Genomic DNA, 26,697 nt, shown 5'->3' on the forward strand with positions numbered 1-26,697 from the left:
CGCTTAAGAAGAGTACAGAGATCGTTATAACTTATAGGTGTGTTTTTGCCACAAGATTTCTCGATTTTTTAAGAAATCTTTTTATTATATAAATGAATTGTTGTTTAGCCTCAAGGCTATCACTTAAGAGGACTTTTGTATTATTTGATTTGTTTCCGACGGGACAAGGAAAGAAACTTTTATGGTTCATCCAAATATAAATCCAGTTTAGTCTTTTATTGTGGCGCAAGAATTTGCAAAAATTTTCAAGGATATTGGAAAAAAAGACGATCTCTTCAGAGTTAAGATAGAACGACACATGACGATAAAACGACATTATCGCCAAAACTAACCAATTGTAGATTCAGGAGCTCGAAAGTTGACTGTCGACATTTATTTGACTCAATAAATACTTATTGGCCATAGTCATTTTGTACTGGCATGAAAAAATTGTATTTTTACGTACACTGAAATATAAGAAGAAAAAATTCCACGAAAAAAAAAGAGAATAAGTCTGTCTAGGTGTGGTATCATGAAAAAAAAAAAAAAAAAAAATCTAGATCAACTGCGAAGTTGATCATCCTAACTCCTAAGCGGTTTTTTTTCCTTTCTTTTATGTTTTAAAAAAGAAAATCCCTAACTCAGCAAGTGTTGTGGTTGTGGCATCTGTTGCGAGCCAATAGCGTCGACGAACCACGATTTCCAAGCCTCCATGTAATGAGCAAATAGGTCACACAGAGCTGCCAAATTCAGTATTTAAAAAAAAAAAAAAAAAAAAAAAAAGATCAACCCAGTTTGTGTATACAGAGTTTCATTAGGTGCAGTGAACTGTTCAAAGGCAAACATGAAGCTTGAAATATAGATTTTGAGCTAAAGGTTTGTAAGGCCATCACATATGTACCTCCGAATGGCATTAAGTAATTAATATAAAAATACACAGATGTTTCAAACCCTTGTAAATGTTTTGGTGAAGCGTTTTGAAACATGACAGGGAATTTACTAAAATGTTTCAATCCTTGTAATGGTTCTCTATGTACCTTGGTTGCGATACTGAGGGCGATAAGAAGAAGCCAGGTTTTCCAAGTCTTGAATCTGCCTTGCTCTCTTGTTTCCTCTATCCTCTGCTCTCACCGGCCCAAAGGGACCGAACTCGACGCTCGTCGTCGTCGTTGAGCAGTGTTTCACGGCCTGTTGTTTGACTTCTCTTCCGTCGCAACATTCATGCCCAGCCTCAGCCAAGGCCTTCGTGATTTGCCCGCTTGATTCCTCGCCGGTGAATGTGATGTCTCTTTTTCGCTTGAAATTGTAGTTTGTTATGTCGGTCCCGAACCCTCTTTGTCTAGGGAGATTCGCGTCCGAAGCAGAGACCGAATCGATTTCGGTCTTTGGCTTTCTTCCCAGAGACAACCACCTATACGCTGGTTTCCCACTATCGGGATGGCGAATCTGAAAATAAATAAATAAATAAGTCACAAAAAATAAGGGAATGTTGAGAAATACAGCATTAACATGGTTCCACGAAGTGAAGAGTATTTCTTTTGGGTAAATCTCTCATACCTTCTCAATCAAATTCATGGAAGATAGAACATTCGCAATATCATACAGCCGTCTAACCTTGGCTGTAAATCACACCACCCAAAAAGTTAATTTTGCTGTGAAGTTTATAGACAGAGAGGCTTTGGGATAGTATATTTACTTCTCAGAGCCGTGGATTCCTCCGCATCACCCGGCAATGCCTTTGCGGCGTTTTCAAGCAAAATGAAATCCACCTGAACAATGAAAAAGGAGTGTTAGTGAGTTGGTCTTTGACACAGATAGACGGTAGATAGTAATAGTATAGCCGTGGATCATCAACTTACTTCTGAACAGAGAAAAAGCTTGATGAAGTTCTGGGTGAGAAGCGCGAGAGATTTGTCTCTTTTGTTTCCTGATCCACGAGCGTAAAGTCAATGAAGTTCGTTAGATCACGAACGCTACACACTTATATCCGTTGTGCTGAAGCAAGTGCAACTTGTATCTAACAGGGATAGAAGATTTGGTAACAAGTGAAACGATATGATATATGATAACTTGAAAGGAAATTAGATTACTGTTTTTAGTCGACCCGGAAGAACTGTCCTCCACATCTCCTCTTAGGTTCAGACCGATAAGTGTTTTATACTCGTCGTCGTTCGAAACCTGGTTGCAATAACACAAGTAAAGTATAAGCAAAATCCACATTCAAGAAATTGAAATATGTAACTGTGTAATTCTTGATTCTTTCGTTCAATTGGAATCCAGTAATTCACCAAAAACCTTTCTGAAAGAAAATGCTTGGGTTTATTTATATGTACGTACTCTAGTACTGAAGCAAATGGAAGCACTGAAGTTTTCTCTAAAACCTTCTTCCTGTAAGAGCAAATGAAAAACACTTGGAATCAGAACTCCCAAATCCATAGCATATTAATCAACAGACAAACATATATCTTTATGAAATAGACATACTCTCAGCTTCTCTAGAGCCTTGGGTATCGCTCCTAAGCCATTCCAAGAATACTGATTTTTTGCCTTTCTTGCTACAACCTATCGAAAATTATAGACCAAACAACTCAATCAGTAAAATGAATAACAAAACGTTTTCACAAGATACTTGTTTATAATAATTTATAAAAAGAGAGGAATTACTCCAACAATCTCCAATATATTGACAACGTCGTACATTCGACGGCGCTCGACTCCTGTAAAAAAAAAAAAAAAAAAAAAAAAAAAATTCATTCCTAACATGAACAAATCGAGCCTCGTCTTTTCTCTTGCTGCAGAGAAAATATCTTTCTACTGTACAAGAAAGTTAGTCCGTGACCTAAATGAAACAAAGTCAATGGAGAGAATTGATAACAAGAGAGATCGGACCAATACCTAGCTGAGTCGCAGCATCGTCTAGTCCGATCGTTTTCGCATCTTCTTGGTCGTACAATCTCAAGAAACTGGTAAAAAAAAAATTACGATTAAGAGTGAGAGAACAGGACCAAATTTGCAAAACCAAGCTCGTGAACTAAAAATAAAATTACTTTGTACACAAAACCCCGAGAGATTTTTCCTTGCGACAATAAGCGCTCGGTTTAGCGGAATCGGATTCTCGAGAAACCACAGAAGACATTCCCCAGAAAACGACGAACCAGAAAGAGAGAGAAAGAGAAAGAGAAACAGTGTTGAAAATCTAAAGAAGAAGACGATACTTTGGCGGGCTATCGATTAATCGAAGCAGAGACAAAAATATATATATCTAAATAAATAAATAAGAAAACATTTATTTCTTTGGATCTGAAATGTTTGTTTGTTATTGGCCTCTGAAATCAACCAAGCTTTGACGAGCTAATTATTAAGAAAAAGAGAATCGCCGAGTTAATTACAAGTCTGAGCGCGGGAATTCAAATTGAGATCTGCGAGCGCGGTTTGGGCCTTGAATTACTTATCGCGCCTCGTTGTGGCTCGGTACTTTGAGGGGTAATTTCGGTATTTGGTGTTCCTAATTCATGATTAGTTGGGAAGCGGATTCTTTACGCTTTCTTTATGGGCCCGTTTTCCAATTGAGTGTTCTTAGGCCTGCCCGATATCAAGTGATTGTCGTAGTCAACTCAACTTGCCCTAGCTCTTTAATCTTACTAATTGTTCTTTACTTCATTAATTTGTTAGAACAACTAATGCAAATAGTCCTTGACATTTTGCTTCTTTTTTTTTTCCCCTAACTTGTATCTACCGTTAAAAATTCTCTGAACTTTATATTTGTTGACATTAAATATGCAATTCTTAACACCGTTTACTCTATGGGAAAGAAGACCTCTTGAAAATCTTGAAGCACATAATTGGGCATTGATATTTTTTTTTGAAACTCAACGAGACCCCCCTAAAACATTCCGCCCCCGAAAACGGTGCCACGGAGAGGAAAGAGCACCCCTTACTTCTCATTCGAACTCGGCATCAGCCGAAATGTTCTCCCGCACAAGGGGCTGGAGATCCCTTAGAATACAATAACCCGAAAATTCACTTTGATTCGCTCATCGACACAACTCGTGGGCTAAACCATTCGACAACCTAGGAGTCCAAACAAAAGAACAAAACTCAAAAATATCCAGGGCGTCTTGTATTTTATCTAAGACAGGCAAAAGCATCCAATTGAGACTAAGAAGATTCTGACTAAGAGCCTCCATAATACTCTGATTGTCTCCTTCAAAGAGAACTCTAGGAATGCCCAAGTCCTTAGCCAACAGAACCGCCTCAAGTACCGCCAAAAGCTCCGCCTCCATAGCCGACCCCGCCACCACTTTCGAGCACCACAACCATTGTACAGAGCCATTTTCATCTCTAGCAGCAAATCCTACAGCCGAACTCCCACTATGGAAAGACGCATCAACATTGATTTTGATCGTACCTGGATCGGGAGGTTTCCACCGATGGACAGAGACGAAAGCCGAACAAAGGACCCCACCTGCAGAGCCTCGGACACGCCACAGAATTCGGCGACTCTGTTACGAATAAACCTTAGAGTCGACACTTCATCTTCTTCATCGCCATGAAAAATCACGGCGTTCCTCCGAGCCCAAACCGCCTCCAAGATAGCCCACGCCCTGATAATGAATTCATCGGGCCTTCCGCTGAAGCCATTCGACTCACCATTAATTGGCCATTGATATTGTAGAGACACTTGATGCTTCTTTTTTTTTTTTTTGGGATATGCGGTTTCAAGAATATGATAGATATGGTTTACGAAATTGTATCATGTTTTTTTTAAGTTGATTTTCAAAGTTGTAGTCTTCTTTTTTAAGTTGATTTTCAAGTTATAGTCTGCTTTTTAAGTGGATTTTCGATTTTTTTTTACTGCACCAATAACACTTATTTATTTATTTTAAATTGTGTGAAAAACTTCGAAAAACATATTAAAATTTTGAAATTTTAAAAAAATTAAACTTCGAAATTATAATGTAAAACTTTGAAAATTAAGTACAATACATTGAAAAATATATTGAAATTTTTTAAATTTAAATATTTTTCGAAAATGAAATGATAATTTTGTCATTGGACAAGAGTCACAAGACGATAATTTTTATTTATTTATTTTTAGTGTATTAAAAACATTGGTTTCTTAAGTTTTCCATTGATAAACAATTATAATTTTTAATTTCATTAAATACAAAATTATTCATAAAATAATTATTATTACATCCCATCATTAACTATATAGTTTAGAAAGATAGATCAAATGGTCCCATAATTCACAAAAGTCGGTCATCTTTTTAATGTCACAGAAATGAAATCAACGAAGACCTAGAGAAGATCGATCTCACTCCAAGCTCCAACAATGGCGTTCTCAACTCGGCGAGGAGGCTGGGCGAACTCGCTCCTCCCTTCCTACTCCTCCCCGGCCGCCTCTTCCTCGCCGTCGTCGACTTCCAAGTCCAAGGTCTTCAGAAAACCTCGCCGGAGATTGGCCGTGAAAGACTTCTTTTTCAGGAACTTCTTCGCGATCGGACTAAGCGTCACTCTCGTCTTCTTCTTCATCGTCGTCCTCCGCCACGGGATTCCGAGCCCGATCGCGTCGGGGACCAGGAGCCGGAGCTCGGCGAGGACGTCCCGGAATCGGAAGCCGATTCACCGGAGGAACGCGTCGGCGGATTCCGGCTCGGCCGTGGACATCACGACGAAGGGACTGTACGACAAGATCGATTTCTCGGACGTGGACGGCGGTGCCTGGAAGCAGGGCTGGCCAGTGAGCTACAAAGGGAACGAATGGGATTCAGAGAAGCTGAAGATCTTCGTGGTTCCTCATTCGCACAACGATCCTGGCTGGAAGCTCACCGTCGAGGAGTACTACAATCGACAGTCGAGGCATATTCTCGACACCATCGTCGACACTCTCTCCAAGGTGCACAAAATCTCGCCATTTAGAATTTGTGTCAAATTGTAGTTCTTAGGACTAAAGCGAGTTTGCCTATTTAAGGGACAACTGGATTTGTGTAGGACACTCGGAGGAAGTTCATCTGGGAAGAGATGTCTTATCTGGAGAGATGGTGGAGGGATTCCCCGGAGAGCAAGAGGGAATCTTTCGTCAGCCTCGTGAAGAACGGTCAGCTCGAAATCGTTGGCGGTGGCTGGGTTATGAACGACGAGGTAATTCTCGGTTTGATGATCATATTGAACTAATTCTGTCGAAGCTTCACTAAATTCTTGTTTACTTTTTTTTTTTTTTTTTTTTTTTTTTCTTTTTACGCAGGCCAATTCGCATTATTATGCCATAATTGAACAGGTACGTGATATAATTAATCGGTGTAAGATCTGTGTGCGTATGCTATAATCTTAACTTCGCTACTATTATCAAAACTTGTATTGTTGTTCTAGACTCTAGTTACATGTGCTTGAGAATGGTAGTAGCAACAGATAGGTTTGATGTGCATTTAGGGGTCTTTGGAATTTTATAAAATCTCAAGGTTAATTTCATATTCATCGAACTTAATTCAGTACTTGTATGTCCGTTCATCACTGCCTTATACATTTCAGTTTAGTAAAGACATTCTTGTAGTGTACATTTAACTGGTTTAGTGATTTTTTGTTTTATATAAGTGTACTGTTTTTCAGGCCAATCTCAATTTTAAAAGAAGTATAGGGTTAGAGCATGCTCTTTTTAGTGTTCTATTTTTCCATCACTCATTTGTGTTGATGCGAAGAGGCAAGTGTGAAAGTACCAAACTTCGTTTCTCTCCAGTCTGTCTGCTTATTGTATTGTTCAACAATCTCATTCTATTTTTCGGTTAATGTGTCAGATCACGGAGGGGAATATGTGGTTGAATGAAACCATTGGGTTTGTTCCGAAAAACTCCTGGGCTATAGATCCTTTTGGCTACTCGTCGACGATGGCTTATCTCCTTCGGCGGATGGGCTTCGAAAACATGCTTATTCAGAGGACCCACTATGAGTTGAAGAAGGAACTAGCACTAAAACAAAATCTAGAATACGTTTGGCGTCAGAGTTGGGATTCGGAGGAGACGACCGATATATTTGTCCATATGATGCCCTTCTATTCATACGATATTCCACACACTTGTGGACCCGAGCCGGCGATATGTTGCCAATTCGACTTTGCACGCATGCGCGGTTTCACGTATGAGAATTGCCCGTGGGGACAAAATCCGGTGGAGACCAATTCAGAAAACGTCAAAGAAAGATCGCTCAAACTGCTAGATCAGTATAAAAAGAAGTCTACTTTGTACCGGACGAATACACTTCTTGTTCCTCTCGGAGACGATTTCCGCTACATCAACGTCGATGAAGCCGAATCTCAGTTTAGGAACTATCAGATGCTATTCGATTACATCAATTCCGACCCCTCCTTAAACGCGGAGGCAAAGTTTGGAACTTTGGAAGATTACTTTCGAACTCTCCGCGAGGAGGCTGACAGAGTTAATTACTCGCGTCCCAATGAGGTCGGCTCTGCTCAGATCGGAGGGTTTCCTTCGCTCTCGGGCGATTTCTTTACATACGCCGACCGGGAAAAGGACTATTGGAGTGGCTATTACGTCTCTAGGCCTTTCTTCAAGGCCGTCGATAGGGTTTTAGAGCACACGCTCCGTGCCGGGGATATGATGATGGGCTTGTTGCTCGGGTATTGTCAGAGAGCGCAATGCGAGAAGTTGGCGATGGGTTTCACGTACAAACTGACGGCTGCGAGAAGAAACTTGGCTCTTTTTCAGCACCACGACGGTGTGACTGGTACTGCCAAAGATCACGTCGTCCGGGACTACGGGAATCGGATGTACATTTCGTTGCAAGACCTTCAGATTTTCATGTCTAAGGCAATAGAAGTGCTGCTTAAACGTCATGAGAAGATCGATCAGAACCTGACTCAATTTGAATCGGCGCTGGTGAGATCAAAGTACGATGCCCAGCCGGTTCACAAGACTATCGCTGCCCGTGAAAAAACTCAGCAAGCAGTCGTCTTTTTCAATCCCTCGGAGCAAATAAGGGAAGAGGTCGTGGTTGCCGTCGTTGAAAATCCTGATGTTACCGTTCTGGATTCAAATTACTCTTGCGTCCCGAGTCAAGTCGTTCCCGAATTACACCACGACGTAGACAATATCTTCACCGGGAAGCATCGCATCTACTGGCAAGCATCGATTCCCGCTTTGGGGTTGCAAACGTATTACGTAGCCAACGGTTTTGTTGGATGTGAAAAAGCAAAGCCGGCGAAACTAAAACTCTTCTCTAAGTCGGGTTCGTTGCCTTGTCCGGCTCCGTACTCTTGTTCCAAGGCTAAAGGTGACCCTGTCGAGATCCGCAATCGGCATCAAACACTCTCCTTCGATGTCAAGTCCGGTCTATTGCAGAAAAGCACCACCAAAAGCGGTCTGCAAAATGTTGTCGGCGAAGAAATCTCCATGTATTCTAGCTCGGGAAGCGGGGCCTACCTCTTCAAGCCAAACGGAGATTCCCAACCCATAATAAAATCCGGGGGAAAGATCGTGATCTCCGAGGGTCCTTTGATGCAAGAAGTGTTCTCTTATTCAGAGACGGAATGGGAAAAGAGTCCCGTTTCCCATAGCACCCGTTTATACAACGGAGAGAACACGATACAAGAGTTTCTCATCGAGAAGGAATACCACGTCGAGCTTTTGGGAGGCGAGTTCAACGACAGGGAGGTGATAACAAGATACCGTACAGGCATGGACAACAAGAGAATATTCTACTCCGATCTGAATGGCTTCCAGATGAGCCGAAGAGAGACTTACGAGAAAATCCCGGTACAGGGAAACTATTACCCTATGCCCGCTCTCGCGTTCATGCAAGGATCGAACGGCCAGCGATTCTCCGTCCATTCCCGCCAGTCGTTGGGCGTGGCGAGCCTCAGAGATGGATGGTTGGAGATCATGCTCGATCGCCGTTTGGTGAGCGACGATGGGCGTGGGCTCGGGCAAGGAGTGATGGACAACCGTCCGATGAACGTCGTCTTTCACATCCTCGTGGAATCCAACATTTCCTCCGCTTCGGAGCCGGTCTCGAACCACTCTCCTCTGAACCCGTCTCTGCTTTCCCACCTCGTCGGGGCTCGTCTGAACTACCCGATAGAGTCGTTCGTTTCGAAGAAGTCCGAAGAAGTGTCGGTCCGAGAGCCCCCGAGGACTCTGTCCCCTTTGTCCGCTCCCTTGCCGTGCGACTTGCACATCGTAAGCTTCAAGGTTCCCCGGCCGATGAAATACTCTCAGCAATCGGTCGGAGATCCGAGGTTCGTTCTGCTCTTGCAGAGGCTCAACTGGGACTCTTCGTACTGTCGGAAGGGCCGGTCGGGGTGCACGAGAATCGCCGACGAGCCCGTGAATCTGTTTTCCTTGTTCAAGGACCTCGCGGTGACGAGCGTGAAACCGACTTCTTTGAATCTCTTGCACGAGGACACAGAGATGTTGGGGTACACAGAGCAGCTCGGCGATCAAGACGGGCAAGTGTTGGTCTCACCCATGGAGATTCAGGCTTACAAGCTGGACATAAGGCCTCACCAACAGTAGTTCTCGCTGAGCTCAAGCCTCGTCTTGACAATACTTTGTACAGTTTATCCATGGACGGTCTGGTCCGGGAAGAACTATTTACGGTCTTTACACAATATCATCATCAACTTTTTGGGGTTATTTATTGGTCACGCTGTGTCCGGATCCGAACGATGCACAGGTCAACCTAAAACTTGTGTGAGTGAGGGACTGAATGCGTTGCTAATTCTACGAGTTTTGGGGACTTGAGATTTGTGTTTCTGAGTCCCCTCTTTAGAATTACTTTACTGGGACACAATTTTGTTTTCTTTACTGATACACACGAGGACGTAGCTAGTAATTGTCTATTTAACCTTTTATTTTTTTTCTTGCTTGCCTTTTCTTTTTTCCTTTGTTGAAGGTAGAAAGGAGAGAGGTTTACATTTCCATAAAATAGTTAATGCTGTTTGTTTTAGACCAAGCTTGATGAATTAAACATAATCGCTCTTACAAAAAGAATGAAACAAGATTAGCTCGTTAATCTTGGTTCTTTAAGCATGTTCTTTTTTACTAAAATTTGAGTAAAGCCCGGATCTTCTTTAAGTATGCTCTTTGTATTAAAATTTGAGTAAAGCCCGGATCTTGTTGTTAACACGTTCCTTAACGGCGTCGTAACAATGAGAAGCTAAGAAAGAACTAACAGAGTCGAAACATCACTAAGGCTTACGTGACATTCAGTCCAAATACAAGGTCCCAAATGGTTTGAGAGCTAGAGGTTACAAGCGCTAAGGTTGAGAGCAAATATTAGAGTACCGCTATCGACTATATTTCAAACATTGATCAAGAGAAATGGCGAATAATACCAAAAGAAAGTTTGATTTCCTCCGAGACATCATTCATTCATTCAAAGCTAGTAAAAAAAATGCCCAAACTTTATTCATAAGAATGTGTTTTGTTTTGAGTTTACAAATGGGTGATGGTTATAACTTGTAATAAAATTAGGTCACGAGTCAAAAATGTGTGTTACAAGATGATCTCCTCTTGGACACTGACATTAAGGGTCTTGTTTGGGAGAACAATGCTGTTGATCACCACAACTTCGTCTTCCACGCTCACCGCCTCTCCTGCGTGTAATCAAAACGAGTAAATACACTCCTCCAAAGAAGATGAAAAACACAGTAAAAAAGTTTAAATGTTTTATTACACACCCAAAATGGTAACACCAAGCTTTGCATTGTACTCTCCTCCTGCCTGAATACACCAATATACAGGTTCAAATTGTTAGGAATTACGAAACTAATCACGCAAATAAGACCTCCATACATTGATTTTCCAAGTAAGGCCTTAAAAAAAATTGGGAAAAGTTTACGTCTTTGGTATTATTTGAAAATACCTCACCACCTCTTTTTTTTCTTCGTTCTTTTTAATCATTCAAATACACGTGTGTGGTACCACACACATAACGATTTCCATTCTATCTATATTATCAATTATACTCGATTCTCGACCTTAACATTTGTTTTTACTTGTCCCTGGGAATATATCCGTTGCTTGGACCAAAACAAGAAAGAAAGTAAATAATTTCGAGAAAAAGTGAGCTAGACTTGCCTGGACACGTGACCACCTCCCGATGGACGATTTCCATCCGACAATGGAGTGAATAATGACGGCATTTTCCTGTTGTGAGATGAAAGAAGAAAAGGGTTCATTTTTATTTATTTTATTTAGTTATCAACGAACTTAAAACAAATCGACATCACGTTGGACAGTGTTCTCATTTATTTGTTTTTGTGGGCGATAGAGCTTCGTACCTTAATCTCAACATCATCCAAGATGATGCAGCTTATAAGCCTTACACCCGGACCTACCCTAACATTTGCCGAAATCGAGACATTCGGACCAATCTGTTGGAAAAGAAAAGATGAACCATATAGAAAACTGCAATTAAAATAAAAAATAGGGAAAAAGAAAGCCATCTCGATAAAGATCGGCAGCAAAAAAACCTAATTTAATGGAGAAAATTCTATCGTCTAAAAAAAAACCTTGGAATATTATATACCTTAGCTGTTGGGTGGACTTTAGCGGAGGGATGGATATAAACATCACCGCAAATGGTGGCAGTTTTAGTGCCGTCTCCACTGGCAAGAAGATGTGGAGACATCACTTGGAACTGAGCGAGATACAACTCCGAACATTTCAATGACATCCTGTAAGTTTCTCAATATCAGATTAATCCTTTCAAGCAGAGATGATTGGGAGCAATATTATGGCTTGTTTACGTGTTGAATTTCACATTTTTTTTTTGGTGGAGATTTTTTTTTATGAAAATAACAAAAATGCAACAAAATCAATATTTTGGGGACCTTTTTCTAAAAAAAAAAAAATAGTTAAATTACCGAAATTCCACAGAGCATAATAGGACTTTCTAGTGAAGCTTAAAAGAATTTCAGCGTACCCAGGAGTCTTAATTTGTTCCCAGAAATCCATGGTCTCGTACGTGTACAATTGCTTCTTCCCGGCGAGCGGAGACAGAATATCTTGATCTAGTCTCACGAAATCCTTAGGGAGGGACCGGCTGAAAGAAACCATTACATTAGGAAGAAACTAAAAGGAACCGTGACTTTCAAATACCTTGAGTAAAAATATTAAAAATTATAAAAAGAAAGAAAAATAAAAAGAGAGATCAACCTTGGTGCAGATTGAAGGGCTTCAAAGCTGGAAACACGCCGTAAGTTCGCTGCACAATTAGAACAACAAACAGGTCAACAGCTTTTAACAACAAAATAAAAAAAAAATAAAGTAAAACAGCCCTCGAAAATGCTCGTAGTTTCAAGAAAACAACCTCTGTCTTCCCTGTGCATAGTCACGTCTTGAATCGCAGTGAAGATCTCGGGAGTAAATACGTAGACCCCGCAGTTGATCAAATCACTAACCTAAAAATTATCGAACACTTTATAATAGCATTGTAAAATCAAAGAACGCAGCTTTCGAGTTCACCGAGTTACAAGTTACAACAGAACAGAGAGAGCTTAAATTAGTGAGCATCGAGTACGTACAAAAGTCTCAGGCTTCTCCGTGTAATGCAAAAGTTCGTTCGTGGTTGGATCAGCAATCAACTCACCGAATTGATGAGCAGATTCTGCAGAAACCTAATGTATAATAAAACGACGAACGTTATATTTTAGCCTTGATCGCTAATTTTGAGCGATTTTTCAGGAAGAAGAAGAAGAAAAAGGTTATAAGTGACCTTGATAACTAGCATTGTACCCATCCCAACATATCTTTTATGAGCCTCTGGAGAATCAAATCAGTATAAAGTTCAGATTTTTAACCAGCCTCTGAATATTGATTAGAAATTAAAATCGAGCCTAGAATTTGGAAACTCACCGAGCATGTCGGGCAACGGAAAACTACAGCAAACATCACAATTCAGCAGAAATATGTGTGTCTGTTCAAAATAATGTTCAATCACATTAAAAAAATACTAAAAAAAAGAGACAAAAAAAAAAAAAAAAAAAAAAAAAACTAGAGTTTGGTGACAAACTGGGTTCTCTTCCATGATCATGTCTCTGAAGTAATAGAGTCCACCAGCAGAGCCATGTGGCTTATCCTCTTTCAAGTACCTAATCCCACATTCACATGTTTGAGATGTTTACGAGGATTAAAATGATTACTTAACAGGCATAACATAACACAGACCTCACTGGAACTTTGAGCTCGTTTGAGATTGAAGAAACATAGAGAGCGAACTCGCGTTCCTCGTAGAATCCAATCAGAAGAATCTGAGCCAAATTCGGTATCTAAGGAAATAAAGAAAAAAAATGTTTATTAATTGTTTTGAGGATCGACTGACTCTGTATTACTTCGTCAGATTGGAAATGAGGAATTTTGGCGAACCCTTTTACAAGCAGAAATCGGGTGATGAACCATTGGTTGACCGGCCAATGGGAACAAGGGTTTCGGAGTGTTGAACGAAAGTGGTCGAAATCTAGTCCCTGAAACACCGTGCGTGTATTAATTTAGGATGATAAAAAGGAATTTATGTGAAATATGGAAGAAGAATTGAACGGGTCGGTGATTGATTACCTTTGGTCGGACCTCCGACCATGATTACGGCGACGACTTTCTCGCTCGTGGTTTCCATGTGCTCCGACGAAGCTTAAGATTTCTAGAGAGCTCGATAAAAACAATTGTCGTTCTTGGTTCCCGAAAAAGATGTGAGCTTTGATAAATTGAAAGTAGTTACTTTGGTTGCGAGTGAGTGAGTGAGTTTGAGACTTTAAATAGTGAGAGAATGATGAGATTGTGTCTGGTCTGGTGGTCTTACGTTTTTCTGTGTTGGAAATTTATAAGTGGATCTGAAATTCTGAGGAGTCAGAGACAGAGAGAGATAGGAGAAAGAAAGAATATACCAAATGTAACCACTGTCAGGGAACTTGCGACGTCGTTTGATGGGACTCACTAGGTTTTTTTTTTTTTTTTTTTTTTTTTTTTTTATCAAAATGGAGAGAGAAGTTTAAGGGAATAGACTAATGTTATAATAATATTTTTTTTTTTTTTGAAACGGGTGTTAAAACATAAATTAGAAAGACACACACCATCTTTTACTAATTATAAAATATGTCCACTTTAAGTTTGTTTTAAACTCAATCTCCATTTTAGCGTAAAATTATATGTAAATATGGGGACTTCTGATACGGACTCTTTAGTCGCGTCTCGCGAAAGGTTTAAGGTCGTTCGGTTGTGATATTTTGTGAAGACCAATGGCGCAAGGACTTCTCATTGAGCTCCTATTTCCCGGCCTTAGCTCGGGCTCATAACGTCCTCAAAAATAGGTTTGTATGTAATCTTGTGGTTCTTGGTGACCGAGCATTTTGGGATTTGCGTTTCCGATAGACAAAGATCTTGTTGAGGTTGTTGATCTCGGCAATAGTTAAGGTTGCAGGGCTTTGGCTGACACTTCCACAAGGACCTTTCTTTTCTCACCCTTCAATTTTTATGTTAAACATAGTTTCATCTTTTATCCTCTAGAGTCTAGACCTTCCCATAGTTGCATTCAGGCAAAAACAAATTAGCTATTCACAGAGGCCTCAAAAAACATTCTCACCAACAAAAGCAATAATCAATTCAAGAGTTAGATTGATAAAGTAATAATATGGCCATCGTCATTCACTCTTTTTACTCAACTTCAATAAAACTAAAATCACATAGGTCTCAAAAATACAAATTAACATGAGTTTCGATGAAAAAAAATGTAGGACTGCCAAAATTTCAAATTTACTACCACAAGCCGTAAGAGTACCTATACAAAGAAACTTCTCAAAAAAAAAAAAAAAAAAATTGTATAAAGAAGCCTAGAAGAAGGTATATGCTAATGTCACAACAATTACCACAAACAAACACAAATAATCCGTAAATACATACCAACTACAATTATCTGCATTTCAAAGAAGAAACACGCCCAAATAAAACACTACCCTCTGAATCAATTGCATAGTCGCAAAGAACCATCATTGCTCTATCGTCTGAATCTTCACTATATCATGTGGCCTGGCTATTTCTGTACAAAAAAAATTGTACCCACGAAGCCAGAGTCAAACCCGCTGCAAAGTTGACTATTCGATCCTCAGGCGACTCTGGAAAAAAACTACTCCGTAAAAGCCGCTAGTTATCGAACGCACTCGACCTGCAAAGTCAAATCACTGACCCCGGCCTCGCGTAGCAGTTCCGTGGCCTTTGACTTGGTCGCTGACCTGTCGGCGTCTCCGGCGACGCAGAGCCGGAGCGTTCCGACGACCTCGGTGGCGGTGAAGCTCCAGACTCGGAGGCTGCGGACCCCGCGGACGCCGTCCATCTTCCTGATCTCGGCCACGGCCTTTCTCAGGCCGAGCCTGTGGGCCCGGGGGACTCTCTGGAGCAGAACCTCGGCCGAGTTCCTGAGCAGCGGGATCACCGACGACACGATGAGGACCGAGATGAAGATCGAGCAGACGGGGTCCGCCGCGAGCCAGCCCTTGTATCTGATCATGAGCGTCGATATCACGACCCCGACGCTCCCAAGAGTGTCCGCCAGAACGTGGAGGAATATTCCTTCCATGTTGTGGTCCACGTGGCGCTGCACCGAATCACCATGGCTGTCGTGACGGTGATCGTGATCGTGACCGTGATTATGCCCGTGAGGTTCGTGGGAAACAGAGCTATGGCTGTGATCGTGATCGTGATCATGGGTATGCGAGCACGATCCTCCGCCGTGATCATGACCAAGATGACCGTGAGGTTCGTGGTGGTGAGAGCACGGCTTTTCCGAGTTTTCATGGGACACAGAGCTATGGTCGTGATCGTGGCTATGGGTATGAGAGCACGATCCTCGGCTGTGACCGTGACCAAGATGCCCGTGAGCGTGAGGTTCATCGAGGGAAACGGAAACGGACGTGTGTTTGTGATCGTGGGAATGGGAATGAGAGCACGAGGAAGAACCGCCGTGAGCGTGGTGATGCTCCTCGTGGAAGAAGATCAAGCCGATCACGTTGACGAGAAGCCCGCCGATCGAGACGGTCAAGAGGCTCGAGGTCGAGATCTCCTGAGGGTCCAGAATCCTCTCGAGGGACTCGAGGACTATGAGCGAGCCGACGAGGACGAGGAATACGGCGTTGACGTAGCCCGAGAGGACCTCGAATCTCCCGCGGCCGTAGTTGAACCGCCCGCTCGCCGGGAGCCTCGAAATGTAGGAAGCGTAGAGCCCGATCGCGAGCGCAGCGCAGTCGAAGAGCATGTGACACGCGTCCGATATCAACCCGAGGCTGTTGCTCATGAACCCGGCCACGAACTCCACGACCATGTACGCGGCGTTTATCATCAGGAACAGAGCGATCTTCCGCGACTTTCTCTCGCTCAGGATGTGCCTGATCGGCTTCATGATCGAAGAAGAGCTGAAAGGCTCCGATCCCAGCTCGGGACGATCCGCGTCTAGTTCCCGGACGGCGACGTACAGACAGACTCCGCAGATCGACAGCCCCGAAAGAGAGAGTTCGGGGAAATAGAAGAGCTCCAATACGAGAGTGCAAGCGAAAGTCACCAAGAACTCGCGCCGAAAGTCCTTCGAGCTTATCGGCTTCTCTTCGGCGAAGTTTTCGGCTAAGAGGACGCCGAAGACGACCGTGTTCGCCAGAGGCCAAACCAGGGTCCCGAAGGAGAAGTTTCCGGGGTCGGTTTCGGAGACGATCATGCTGATCGTGGCTGGGACGAATAGGACCAGGGTTGTGTAAAACAGTGAGATCAATCGGACTCGTTTCTTTCCCAGTAGCTTCGTTGTTCCCCAATTCATCGAAACCCGCTCGTAACAACCCAAGAAACCGGACAAAAACGGAAGCAACATTGGCCAGATTCTCAAACAAGTCTCTTTAGGGATTACTGAGAACCTTAATTCACCGACGAACCTAGCCGAAAATGGAAAGCACTCGATCCGATCCCAACTGACAGACAGCAATAGCAATCCCAGAACCATAGCAACGAATCCTCGAGCTTTAGAGTTCAGAAATCCATACCGATCGCCGCCGAAACTGAAATTGTTCCCTCCGTCGGCCATGAATCTCGCCGCAACGTTGCCGGAGAGCTCGGCGAGGATCATCGCCGCCGCGCCGCAGTACCGGAGGGCCTGGAACCTCAGGAGGAAGACCACGGCGAGAAGAATGGACCTCGCGATCAGAATTCGGTGCTCGGATTGCGTAATCGAGGTCAACGAGAAGGTCCTCCGGTTTTGCCTCTGCTGAAAGGGGTCTCTCGACGACGACGACGACGACGAAGAAGATAGAGAAGTGCAGAGAGAGAAGCCATAGGTGAGCAAAAATGAGAGGAGAGAGACGAGGAAGGAGAAAGGGAATAGAGAGAAAGAAGGAGAGGAGCGAAGGAAGGGAAGGACGGAATAGAGAGAGCGGAGAGAGAAGAGAAGGAGGAAGAGAAACGAGAGCGATGTTTTGCTTTTGGAGAGAGAAGAAAACGAAGACGAACCAGAGAGGCGGTGCTTCGACGGCGTCGCCGAAGCGGTCGGAGTCGAGTACGGCTGCGGGTAAGGGCGCGAAGTCGCCGGAGTCCCGACGAAGGTGGACGGAACAGCGGCGGTGCGTTGAGGGACTTTGAGGCGGAGAGATCGGTGGTTGTGGACGTGGCTAGGGCTAGGGTTTTGATCCGCCATTATCGCTGAGTTTCGAGTCTCTCTCTCTCTCTCTCTCTGGTTTTCTTCTTCTTCGTTGTCTCGTCGTAACTCCTATGAGTGGACTGTTCCAAAAAAGTGGATCCAAGTCTAACAACATTAATGAAGATAAATAATTGTTTTGTTTAGGAATATTGTTGACAATTGTTATGGTAATAATTAAATATTTTAAGATTTAAACAAAGAACATTACATTGTACATTTGGTTAATCGTACGGGTAATTAAAACATAATTAACATTATAGTTTTAATTAATACGTAGTAGTCACTACTTTTATTAGCACAAAATTTAATTATGATTTTTAATTCATGGTAGCTAATCAACATTAATTATTCATTTTTTTAGTTTATTTTTGTAAAATGCTATTTTTAGGAGAGGCTATAGGCTTGTCTTCTTGGGTTGGTTGTGCTTTTTGGGGTAGGTGGGTCTTGAAGTGATTACTTTACCAATGCTTCTAAGAAGTGGATCCAATTTCAAAGGGCATTCATTTGTTTTTATGGGCCAAACTTAGGACCATTGACTTTACCCACCAGCTTTCATAATCACAAAATGAGAGAGAGAGAGAGAGAGAGAGAGAGAGAGTTCACAAAGTTTAATTCCTTAACTTTGTGAAGGCTAAGCCCAAAGTCAAAGTTAAGGCCTAAGCCCAAAGTCTAAGCTATAACTATTAGAATTTACAACTATCAACCAGAAGGTTAGCAAGAATTTCAACAACATATGTGTATTGTTGTCATCATCTTATAACCTGATGATGTATAATCTCCATATAAACATGGTAAATTCTATAATTACCTTGTTTAAAATACAATTCATTGAATGCCTCGAATTTCATAACTTCCATAAAGATCACATTGATTTTTATTTTCAAATAATTTTCTCAATATTTTTAATAAAACTATAAACCACTAAGAAATATTTAAATAAAATTTAAAAAAAATTAAGTATGATAAAACTGTAAACATCAAGATAAAACTATAAAAATAACTATTTTCATAATAAAACGAGGGGAATAAAAATGAAAAACGATGTATTCTGGAAAAACATTTTTATATTGAGGTGGCTCGTTAATTTTCATTATAAACAGTCTTGAGATTCTTGGAGCGCTGGATAGGTGTTCGACCTTATAATTGACAATATTTGATGATAAAAAATAGAATAAAAAACTCTGTTATATGAAAATATTTTCACAAAGTGATCACATATGTGACTTTTTTTATTTTATAAAAAATCATTGTTCCAATTTACTCATAAATATGTCCAATACCTCTCTTTTTTTTCATTTTTCTTTTAAGGCATTTGCATGCTTTATTTAGAGGTTCATTTTTCACTTGTAAGCTCTTCGGAGTTGTATTATCAAATACTTTAACTTTTATTTATAGTTCAATAAAAATTGAGGATGTTCAAATTTTGTATTTGTTAATGCAAATACTGTGCATTTATTGGCGATGTTTAATTGGCAAAATTGCTCATAAAAAGAGGATATCTGTTGCTGATGTGGAGTCTTCACGCGGCAGAGAATATTTGATTTGTTACAGATTTTGTTGCGACGTATTCTGCGACATTCTCGGAGTCATCAAATTTTTCAGGGATCAGAAGATATGATATCGCTAATGCCAGCAACTGAATTAATGCACCCTAATTCGCCTCAAAGACTATAAGTGGCGTCCTCCTTTCATAGACCCCTTGAGACGCTTTTGGGAAACATTTTTTGAGAGATTTATTTTGTGTGTTTCAGCAGAGCTTAGAACGACCTGTGTTCAAGCTTTTAAGGTGTCTTTTACCTCTGCTTTGTTGCCTATATACGGGTGATTGTATTAGAAGCTAGAGGTTAGGTTTTTCAATTATTTTTGTTGGGAAACACGTTTAGAAGTCTCGGGAGAGATATTCTGTGAGAATCGAGGGGATCTCGAGCTTAGGGGGAGCCTAAGTTGCTGTTGAAGATGATAGACGTAGGTTGGGTAGCTAGCGAGAGAGTCGTTGAATGTAAAACCTTATTGTACCACGTTATCATAGTAGATTGCTTTCCACCGGGCAAAGGCTCTCCAGACGTAGGCACGAATTGCCGAACTGGGTTACCAATTTCTGTGTTTTTTATATTTTCGAACTTACAGCTTTTCTCTGTTTGATCACTCGAATTTGAGTGTTTGTCACAGAATCAGTCACAACATATTCTGTGACATACGCACGGATTACGTAATTTCAGTATTCATGATATTCAACAATTTTGGAAAATCATATATTGGCAAGCGATTCAACATTAAAGATTTCTAAATATTACGGGTTCTGCTACATCCCTTTGCCTCACATTTATATGTTCATCATAAAATATCTGCTGGCGTAAGCTTTTCGGCTTCTAATTGAGAAAGCTTATAGTAAATATATTCTCTCTCTTTGTTATTGAACGAACGTCTGGTTGTTATTAATCTATATTTTATATAGAAGTTTGGATCTATTTGTTGGGTTATTATTACTATAATTAAATTAAGGATATGTACTTATCGATGATTAAAAACCCTAACTCTCACTAGCACAGTAGTGTAATGTTAAGTGACGAGATAACATATCTTAAAATAAACCAAACCGATAAGAAATAAAGTACTCGTGAATTTAAAATTTTGGTTTAACTTTATATATCTTTACGATTCCATGCGGGTAGGCTTTTTAAAAAGAAAAAAAACTACAAGTACGTGCAAACGCTTCTTTTAATATAACTAAAAAAAATGTTATTGTTTGCTTTGCGTCACTTGCGTGAAATTAGACGTATCTTATCGTTTGTTATTTGTTTTGTATATCGAAAAGCATCCTCATTTTTTAATGTTCTCATGTAGATTCACAGTGTCAATTTTCTATGTATTTCTACGCTTACGGACAAGATATATATGTTCAAAAGCACTTTAGCCAATGATCCAATATATACATATATAATAAAAACTTGACTTCTAAAGTAATTTTATTGCCTTATATATTCAATTCAACTCTGGATAAACATATTGTTTCTGCTATCGATCGTCATCACTCATCCGGTTAGCAATGCATATATAAACACATATTAATTTGTATTCACGCGCACACTAGTCATATACGATATCTCAACAAACTTATTATTAAGTATATGGTTTGCTTGGGTTGGTTATGATCTAAATCAAAATATATTTTCTGCAGGCTAGTTAGTCTTTAAGTTACAAATGTTTTTTTACATGAAATTCATGAGCTTATAACTACCTGAATATATATATATATATATACACTATATATACACATATATGTATGTATATATATATGTATTTATATATATCAGGTAGTAACGTTGACGCTATTATCATGTAATTAATTAACTAATCGGATGTTGTTACAATAAACAATAGATTAATGGCGCACTATAATATCACGAACAATCTAGTAGTGTATCATTGTATAGTGATCTTGCTTACGTGTCAACTGATCAATAATAATCTAGTACTGTTCTAAAAAAATACATCTAGTACTATTCGAATATGCTAAGGGAAGGTGTGTAACTGAGAGCTAAATGTTTTATCCACGGCATGATTGAGGTTTAGAAACAGTTTGGTCATTCAAGAAACTATATAATTATTAATTTGGTGGATTTACATTTTTTATGGAATATCCCTTATAATTGTTAATAAAGTAGTCGTGAGGATCCACTATGATATATCAATTACGGATTTGTGGTGGATAAACATATTTATGGAAATATCCCCGAAGATTCCAATTGTTTAGAAAGAAGACATCATATGTGGATCCACTATGATATCATGATCAAATACATATATTAGACATGTTATAGTGGAGTTTTGCAAATTTTGTTCCTTGACTCGAACCAGTATTGGGTGTTTTTTTTTTTTTTTTAAAGAGAATCAACTCACTACTATATAATATAATATTGAATATATTTTTTTAAAAAAATAAAGCAATATACTCTATTGATAAATAGTAACAAAAAAACATATAATATTGTTGGCCTCGTGATAAATATATATTACTTTTAATAGTTGTATGTTTCTAAAGTCATATTTGCGGTAGTGATGCTTATGGGCTAAAAAGTTGATGGTCCGTGCGACCTCCCAACGGAAAATGATTGTCGTGGAATATTTTCATGATAAATTTTAACTGTTGTGGAATTTAATTTTTCTACGTCGAAGTCGAGTGGACCGATAGATCCATTTCTATTCTATATGTGGTGTGGAGATCTGCATGCTTGACCCCAACTCTTTGAGGCATCTTATTTCGGCAACATATCGATAGTATCTTTCATGTTTAATCGAAATACGAGATTTGTCCCTTCGATTTATATAAATATCAGACATATCAATTCAGTTTAATATAAAATGACATATACCTCCCCTGAAAAAATGTTATATTACAAATATTACAATTTTCATTTTTTTTTTCAAAAAAATAATTGAATTCCCCAAAAAATAGTATTCCACGAGTATTGGGTGTTTTTTTTTAAGAATCAACTCACTACTATATAATATAATATTGAATATATTTAAAAAAAAAAATAAAGCAATATACTCTATTGTTAAATAGTAACAAAAAAACATATAATATCGTTGGCCTCGTGATAAATATATATTACTTTTAATAGCTGTATGTTTCTAAAGTCATATTTGAGGTAGTGATGCTTATGGGCTAAAAAGTTGATGGTTTGTGCGACCTCCCAACGGAAAATGATTGTCGTGGAATATTTTCACGATAAATTTTAACTGTTGTGGACTTTAATTTTTCTACGTCGAAGTCGAGTGGACCGATAGATCCATTTCTATTCTATATGTGATGTGGATATCTGCATATACTTGACCCCAACTCTTTGAGGCATCTTATTTCGGGAACATATCAAGATTATCTTTCGTGTTTAATCGAAATGCGAGATTTATCCATTCGATTTCTATAAATATCAGACATATCAATTCAGTTTAATATAAAATGACATATACCTCCCCTGAAAAATGTTATATTACAAATATCACCATTTTCGTTTATTTTTTTCAAAAAAATAATTAGAATTCCCCAAAATACCCTTAATGAAATATTTTTTTTATTTTCTATTCTATATACAAAAAAATTAAATTAAAAAATTTATTTATAAAAAGTTAAGGATTTTTTTTATAAAGAGAGATTTTGATTTTTTTTTAAATAAAATACTAAATAAATATTTATTCTAAGGGTATTTTGGGGAGTTCAAATTATTTTTTTGTAAAAAATAAACGAAAATGGTGATATTTTTTAATATAACATTTTTTCTGAGGAGGTATATGTCATTTATATTAAACTGAAGGGATATGTCTGATATCTCTAGAAATCGAAAAGAGAAATCTCGCATTTCGATTAAACACGAGGGATACTCTTGATATTTTCTCTTTTAATTCTTGTTGGATCGTTGTTTTTACAAGCTAGAAAAATAATGTAAGAACTATTCTTACCCCATGAAACACAACCCAACTCATCAGAATCTCGTCAAGTAGTACTTCTACGTAGTGGGAGGGCTACTCAAAAGTCTGACAGATACATGTCCATAATTCGAATTTATGGGGGATAATTTGAAAATAAAAATACTAATGTAAACAACACTACAATATTAATTTATGGGGAATTTATTTATTTAAACGTCTATGACCATATTTTATTAATTTAATTTACCAGATAATCAGTAGTTAAAATTTGAAGAGAATCTTACTAAAATAATATTAATAACAACAACACTACAATAATGATTTAGAACAAAAGCACTAGCTTATAAAGCTTATAAACTTGAATATAAGAAAATTGACTTACAATATAAACGCAAATTTTTTTCAAACAGTATAAATAGCCCTAGAAAAGCTAATAATTAAACTTACAAGTTGTAACTTTATCGTGTAATTATAAAAGTTGTTGTGTTTTATTGTGAATTTTTAGATTTTAGTGATGTAATAGGTACCATGTTCTAAAAAAAACAAGGATTTTGATTGGTTTAATTATCTTTGAACGAGGAAAAGTTTTACTGAGTACAATTATTTTTGTTGTATAAGATAGACTTGGAAATTTAATACTAAATTTGTCATTGTAAATTTGTGTTACCTTTGTGTCTAGGGAGTTGCACAATAAATATATATATATATATATATATAGCATATATATAGCATATATATATATATATTAAGAGTCGATTAGAGCATCTTCAATACAAGCATTTTAAGTTGTTTTACATGTTCTAAACAATAATATTTTATAATTGAACCGAGTCTTACTTAAATTAAAGTAGTGGTTGATTTAATATTTTAATAATTTTTATGAGAAAAATGAAAAACATCGGTGCCAAAAGTGGCTACAATACCATCATCATTACTATACACATAAACATAAAAATTGATGTGGCAATTACACATAAGCAACAAAGCAACTTTGATTGCTTGCATTGGATATGTTATTAGATAAATAGTCACATTTACAGTTTGACATTGCTAAATAATCAATATTATCGTAAATTTCAAGTAAAATAAGCACTTTTATATATTTACATACGTAAATCTTAGATGAATATCATTTCTATTTATTAAGTTACGTGATCTTCATAGTTATTTACCTAAAATTTACGAAACGTTTGCTATATAACAATTTAAAACGTTTTAGTCAAAACTTTTTGGCTATCACTTCCATTTTTTGATATTTTTAATTATATTTGACTGTTAGACTTATTGAGCTTTTACTATGTATTTCTTTATATACATATATATATATATATATATATATATATATATATATATATATATATATAAAATTAGAATGGAGTGCACCTGGAAATGTTTTTCTTTTTGAAAAGTTAGGTGGGCCCAAGGCCCGTGCTGACCTTGATGTACGTCCGTCCCTGCTCCCATGTGCGTAAATCATAAGTTGCAAAACCAAAAATTTACCACATCTTACAAAAATGTCTACAAAACACATAAGAAGAAGAAGAAGAAAAAAAACTATTACAAGAGACATATAACACATGAATTTAAAGTAATTTATTTGTTTGTTTCATCATCCATAGCTCCGGTTGGTCATGTTGAGCTTCGACATGTGCATATTTGGATAATGATTTCAATATCGCCAACACTATATAATATATCATGGCATGTTGATATACTATATATATAGTCTACATGGCAGTGGAACCCGAATTGGAAGATATCGCAATCATAAATTTCAAGTGCTATCCGTCTCATGAAGCCACCAACTTAATTATTTGAAACAACTGCTAAAAATAATAATATTATGGTTTTTTTTTTGTTTTTGCCTTTCCAATTACAGCACCAAAAATCCAATACATCTTCCTATCTTTAATGACCACACATTTATCCAATCCTAGAGAATACTGGCCCCCCTCTCTCTCTCTCTCTCTCTCTCTCTCTCTCTCTCTCTCTCTCTCTCATTATACATATATGATATTATATATGAGAATTACACACAAGTTTCTTATATGGTTCTATTTTCAAAAAAAAAAGTTTCTTATATGGTTCATTTATATATATTTCCTCGTCAGCCAGCACTTAAGAGACACCGCATTAGAAACAAACAGCCCTGTAGAAGAAGATCAAAAATGTATGCGTGTGTTTGCATGTGCGTTTTGTGTGGGTTTCGTAAGCTTTTTTGAGACAATCACATACTGCAACATGTTTTACGAACTCGCATCAACTTTGTCACGTATATACGTACGTCGCAGGTTTCCAACGTATATATATTTCTCATTGGGGCGGGTAAAACAAATTTATATTGAACCGCCCAGTATGTACGACCACTTTTATATTTGTCGTAGGTATTTTGGGTCCTGAGGCTGAACATTTTAGTCCCTATATTATTGGTTTATTTTAAAAATATACTAATTTAATTTTACGAAATTCAATATCCAAGCAATAAACTGCTCCCAAAATAAATTAATATTCGAAACTAATTGATTAACAGAAATTTCAATTGTTTTACAAAATCACCTATATTTGACATTGTCAATAATATTTTTGACCGTTTATAATATTTTTGGCTCTGAGAATTTATCGACATAGTCCATCATTTTTTCTTTTTGTTTGTAAATTTTGGTTAATTTCTTTCATTTCACACAAACTTGACTAGTTGATAAATATATTAGTTTTAACTTACTATTTATTAATTGCAATACCATGAAATATATACTCCAAAAACACTTTTGATGACACTGCAGCTTTCGTGTAAGATCATTCTCCTATGTGAGAGTAGAAGTTCAATCCCATTTTAATATATAAAAAAATTAAATATTAAAATTTAAAGGTAATCTCATCATCATTTATGAATGAAATACTCATTTACATATATACATTCATTTTTGAGATATATATAGGCAAATATGATGTCAAGAGCTGTATCGGATAAGAGTTGTTCTAAATTTACCAAGCAACAAATGTTTGACACGGCAAGAAAGCTAAGGATAGAAAAGAAAAAAATACTAACACGTGTTATTTTCTAATAGGTTTAAGGTGAAATTTATAGAAATATAGATTGTGAATATGGGGATTACTGGTAGTCGATACTTCCCCAAAAGTGGTCTTATTATTAGTGCGTGAGATTAATTATTGTATTTGCATATATGAACACACTAATTTTACACATGAACACACTAATTTTGCACACTACTATCTTGAAATGATATGCTTACGGACCCACGGTTGGTATTTAATTTTGTTCAATATGGATATTAATGGGTTTTTTTTAAGAGCTTCCAAATGATTGTAGATTCTGACAGAGAAAGTCTTATAGCTTATTTCAAAACTTTTCATAATTATTGATTTTTTTTTTTTTTTTTTAACATAACGCCTCTTGTATTTTGGATTCTTATATTTTCATTCACGGACATCTAACTTTGAGAATATCTTTTTCCTCTTGCATGGCACAGCAACATTCATCTACGTGCCAAAACAAGACAACACGTGGCAAACCCAATGTACCCATACATGCATAAAATGAATATCATATTATATATCTCACCACCTCTAAAGACATTTTTTTTATAG

General features: G+C 38.2%; 4 protein-coding genes across 4 annotated transcripts; 1 reads left to right on the plus strand and 3 right to left on the minus strand.

The window, feature by feature from the left end:
• Positions 1-140: 140 nt before the first annotated feature.
• On the minus strand, positions 141-3,354 carry LOC149406010 (E2F transcription factor-like E2FF). Its single transcript, XM_089608044.1, has 11 exons — positions 3,027-3,354; positions 2,875-2,942; positions 2,644-2,696; positions 2,464-2,541; positions 2,317-2,367; positions 2,070-2,157; positions 1,839-1,906; positions 1,676-1,748; positions 1,537-1,598; positions 1,017-1,425; positions 141-719 (listed from the first exon to the last, which is right to left on the minus strand). The coding sequence occupies exons 1-11, from the start codon at positions 3,113-3,115 to the stop codon at positions 616-618; spliced, it is 1,143 nt and encodes a 380-aa protein (XP_089464170.1). The 5' UTR covers positions 3,116-3,354; the 3' UTR covers positions 141-615.
• A 1,877-nt stretch (positions 3,355-5,231) lies between these two features.
• GMII (golgi alpha-mannosidase II) lies at positions 5,232-9,841 on the plus strand. Its single transcript, XM_089608075.1, has 4 exons — positions 5,232-5,878; positions 5,974-6,123; positions 6,227-6,259; positions 6,774-9,841. The coding sequence occupies exons 1-4, from the start codon at positions 5,315-5,317 to the stop codon at positions 9,504-9,506; spliced, it is 3,480 nt and encodes a 1,159-aa protein (XP_089464201.1). The 5' UTR covers positions 5,232-5,314; the 3' UTR covers positions 9,507-9,841.
• Positions 9,842-10,329: 488 nt separating this feature from the next.
• LOC149406012 (ADP-glucose pyrophosphorylase family protein) lies at positions 10,330-13,873 on the minus strand. The gene is made up of 15 exons (XM_089608081.1): positions 13,551-13,873; positions 13,362-13,459; positions 13,164-13,264; positions 13,009-13,087; positions 12,852-12,912; positions 12,712-12,758; positions 12,521-12,613; positions 12,307-12,397; positions 12,153-12,201; positions 11,920-12,039; positions 11,524-11,671; positions 11,276-11,368; positions 11,069-11,141; positions 10,673-10,711; positions 10,330-10,588 (listed from the first exon to the last, which is right to left on the minus strand). The coding sequence occupies exons 1-15, from the start codon at positions 13,606-13,608 to the stop codon at positions 10,488-10,490; spliced, it is 1,251 nt and encodes a 416-aa protein (XP_089464207.1). The 5' UTR covers positions 13,609-13,873; the 3' UTR covers positions 10,330-10,487.
• Positions 13,874-14,731: 858 nt separating this feature from the next.
• On the minus strand, positions 14,732-17,769 carry LOC149406013 (zinc transporter-like protein). Its single transcript, XM_089608105.1, has one exon. The coding sequence runs from the start codon at positions 17,653-17,655 to the stop codon at positions 15,133-15,135; it is 2,523 nt and encodes an 840-aa protein (XP_089464231.1). The 5' UTR covers positions 17,656-17,769; the 3' UTR covers positions 14,732-15,132.
• Positions 17,770-26,697: the final 8,928 nt, after the last annotated feature.

Source organism: Urtica dioica, chromosome 1 (genome assembly GCF_054948205.1).
Source record: "Urtica dioica subsp. dioica isolate 48M chromosome 1, U.dioica_male_clone48M_v1_H2, whole genome shotgun sequence".
NCBI classification, from domain to species: Eukaryota; Viridiplantae; Streptophyta; class Magnoliopsida; order Rosales; family Urticaceae; genus Urtica; species Urtica dioica.

What these genes read in the sequence shown, in the direction of transcription:
- LOC149406010 (XM_089608044.1), bottom strand. Translation starts at nt 3,115, where the DNA reads ATGTCTTCTGTGGTTTCTCGAGAATCCGATTCCGCTAAACCGAGCGCT. An exon ending in GGAATCCACGGCTCTGAGAA is followed by an intron (nt 1,599 to 1,675) that starts GTAAATATACTA and finishes TGTGATTTACAG; the next exon opens with CCAAGGTTAGACGGCTGTAT. An exon ending in CCCTCAGTATCGCAACCAAG is followed by an intron (nt 720 to 1,016) that starts GTACATAGAGAA and finishes TGAATTTGGCAG; the next exon opens with CTCTGTGTGACCTATTTGCT.
- GMII (XM_089608075.1), top strand. Translation starts at nt 5,315, where the DNA reads ATGGCGTTCTCAACTCGGCGAGGAGGCTGGGCGAACTCGCTCCTCCCT. An exon ending in TCGTCGACACTCTCTCCAAG is followed by an intron (nt 5,879 to 5,973) that starts GTGCACAAAATC and finishes GGATTTGTGTAG; the next exon opens with GACACTCGGAGGAAGTTCAT. An exon ending in GCTGGGTTATGAACGACGAG is followed by an intron (nt 6,124 to 6,226) that starts GTAATTCTCGGT and finishes CTTTTTACGCAG; the next exon opens with GCCAATTCGCATTATTATGC.
- LOC149406012 (XM_089608081.1), bottom strand. Translation starts at nt 13,608, where the DNA reads ATGGAAACCACGAGCGAGAAAGTCGTCGCCGTAATCATGGTCGGAGGT. An exon ending in CGATTTCTGCTTGTAAAAGG is followed by an intron (nt 13,265 to 13,361) that starts GTTCGCCAAAAT and finishes TTATTTCCTTAG; the next exon opens with ATACCGAATTTGGCTCAGAT. An exon ending in TGGATGATGTTGAGATTAAG is followed by an intron (nt 11,142 to 11,275) that starts GTACGAAGCTCT and finishes ATCTCACAACAG; the next exon opens with GAAAATGCCGTCATTATTCA.
- LOC149406013 (XM_089608105.1), bottom strand. Translation starts at nt 17,655, where the DNA reads ATGGCGGATCAAAACCCTAGCCCTAGCCACGTCCACAACCACCGATCT.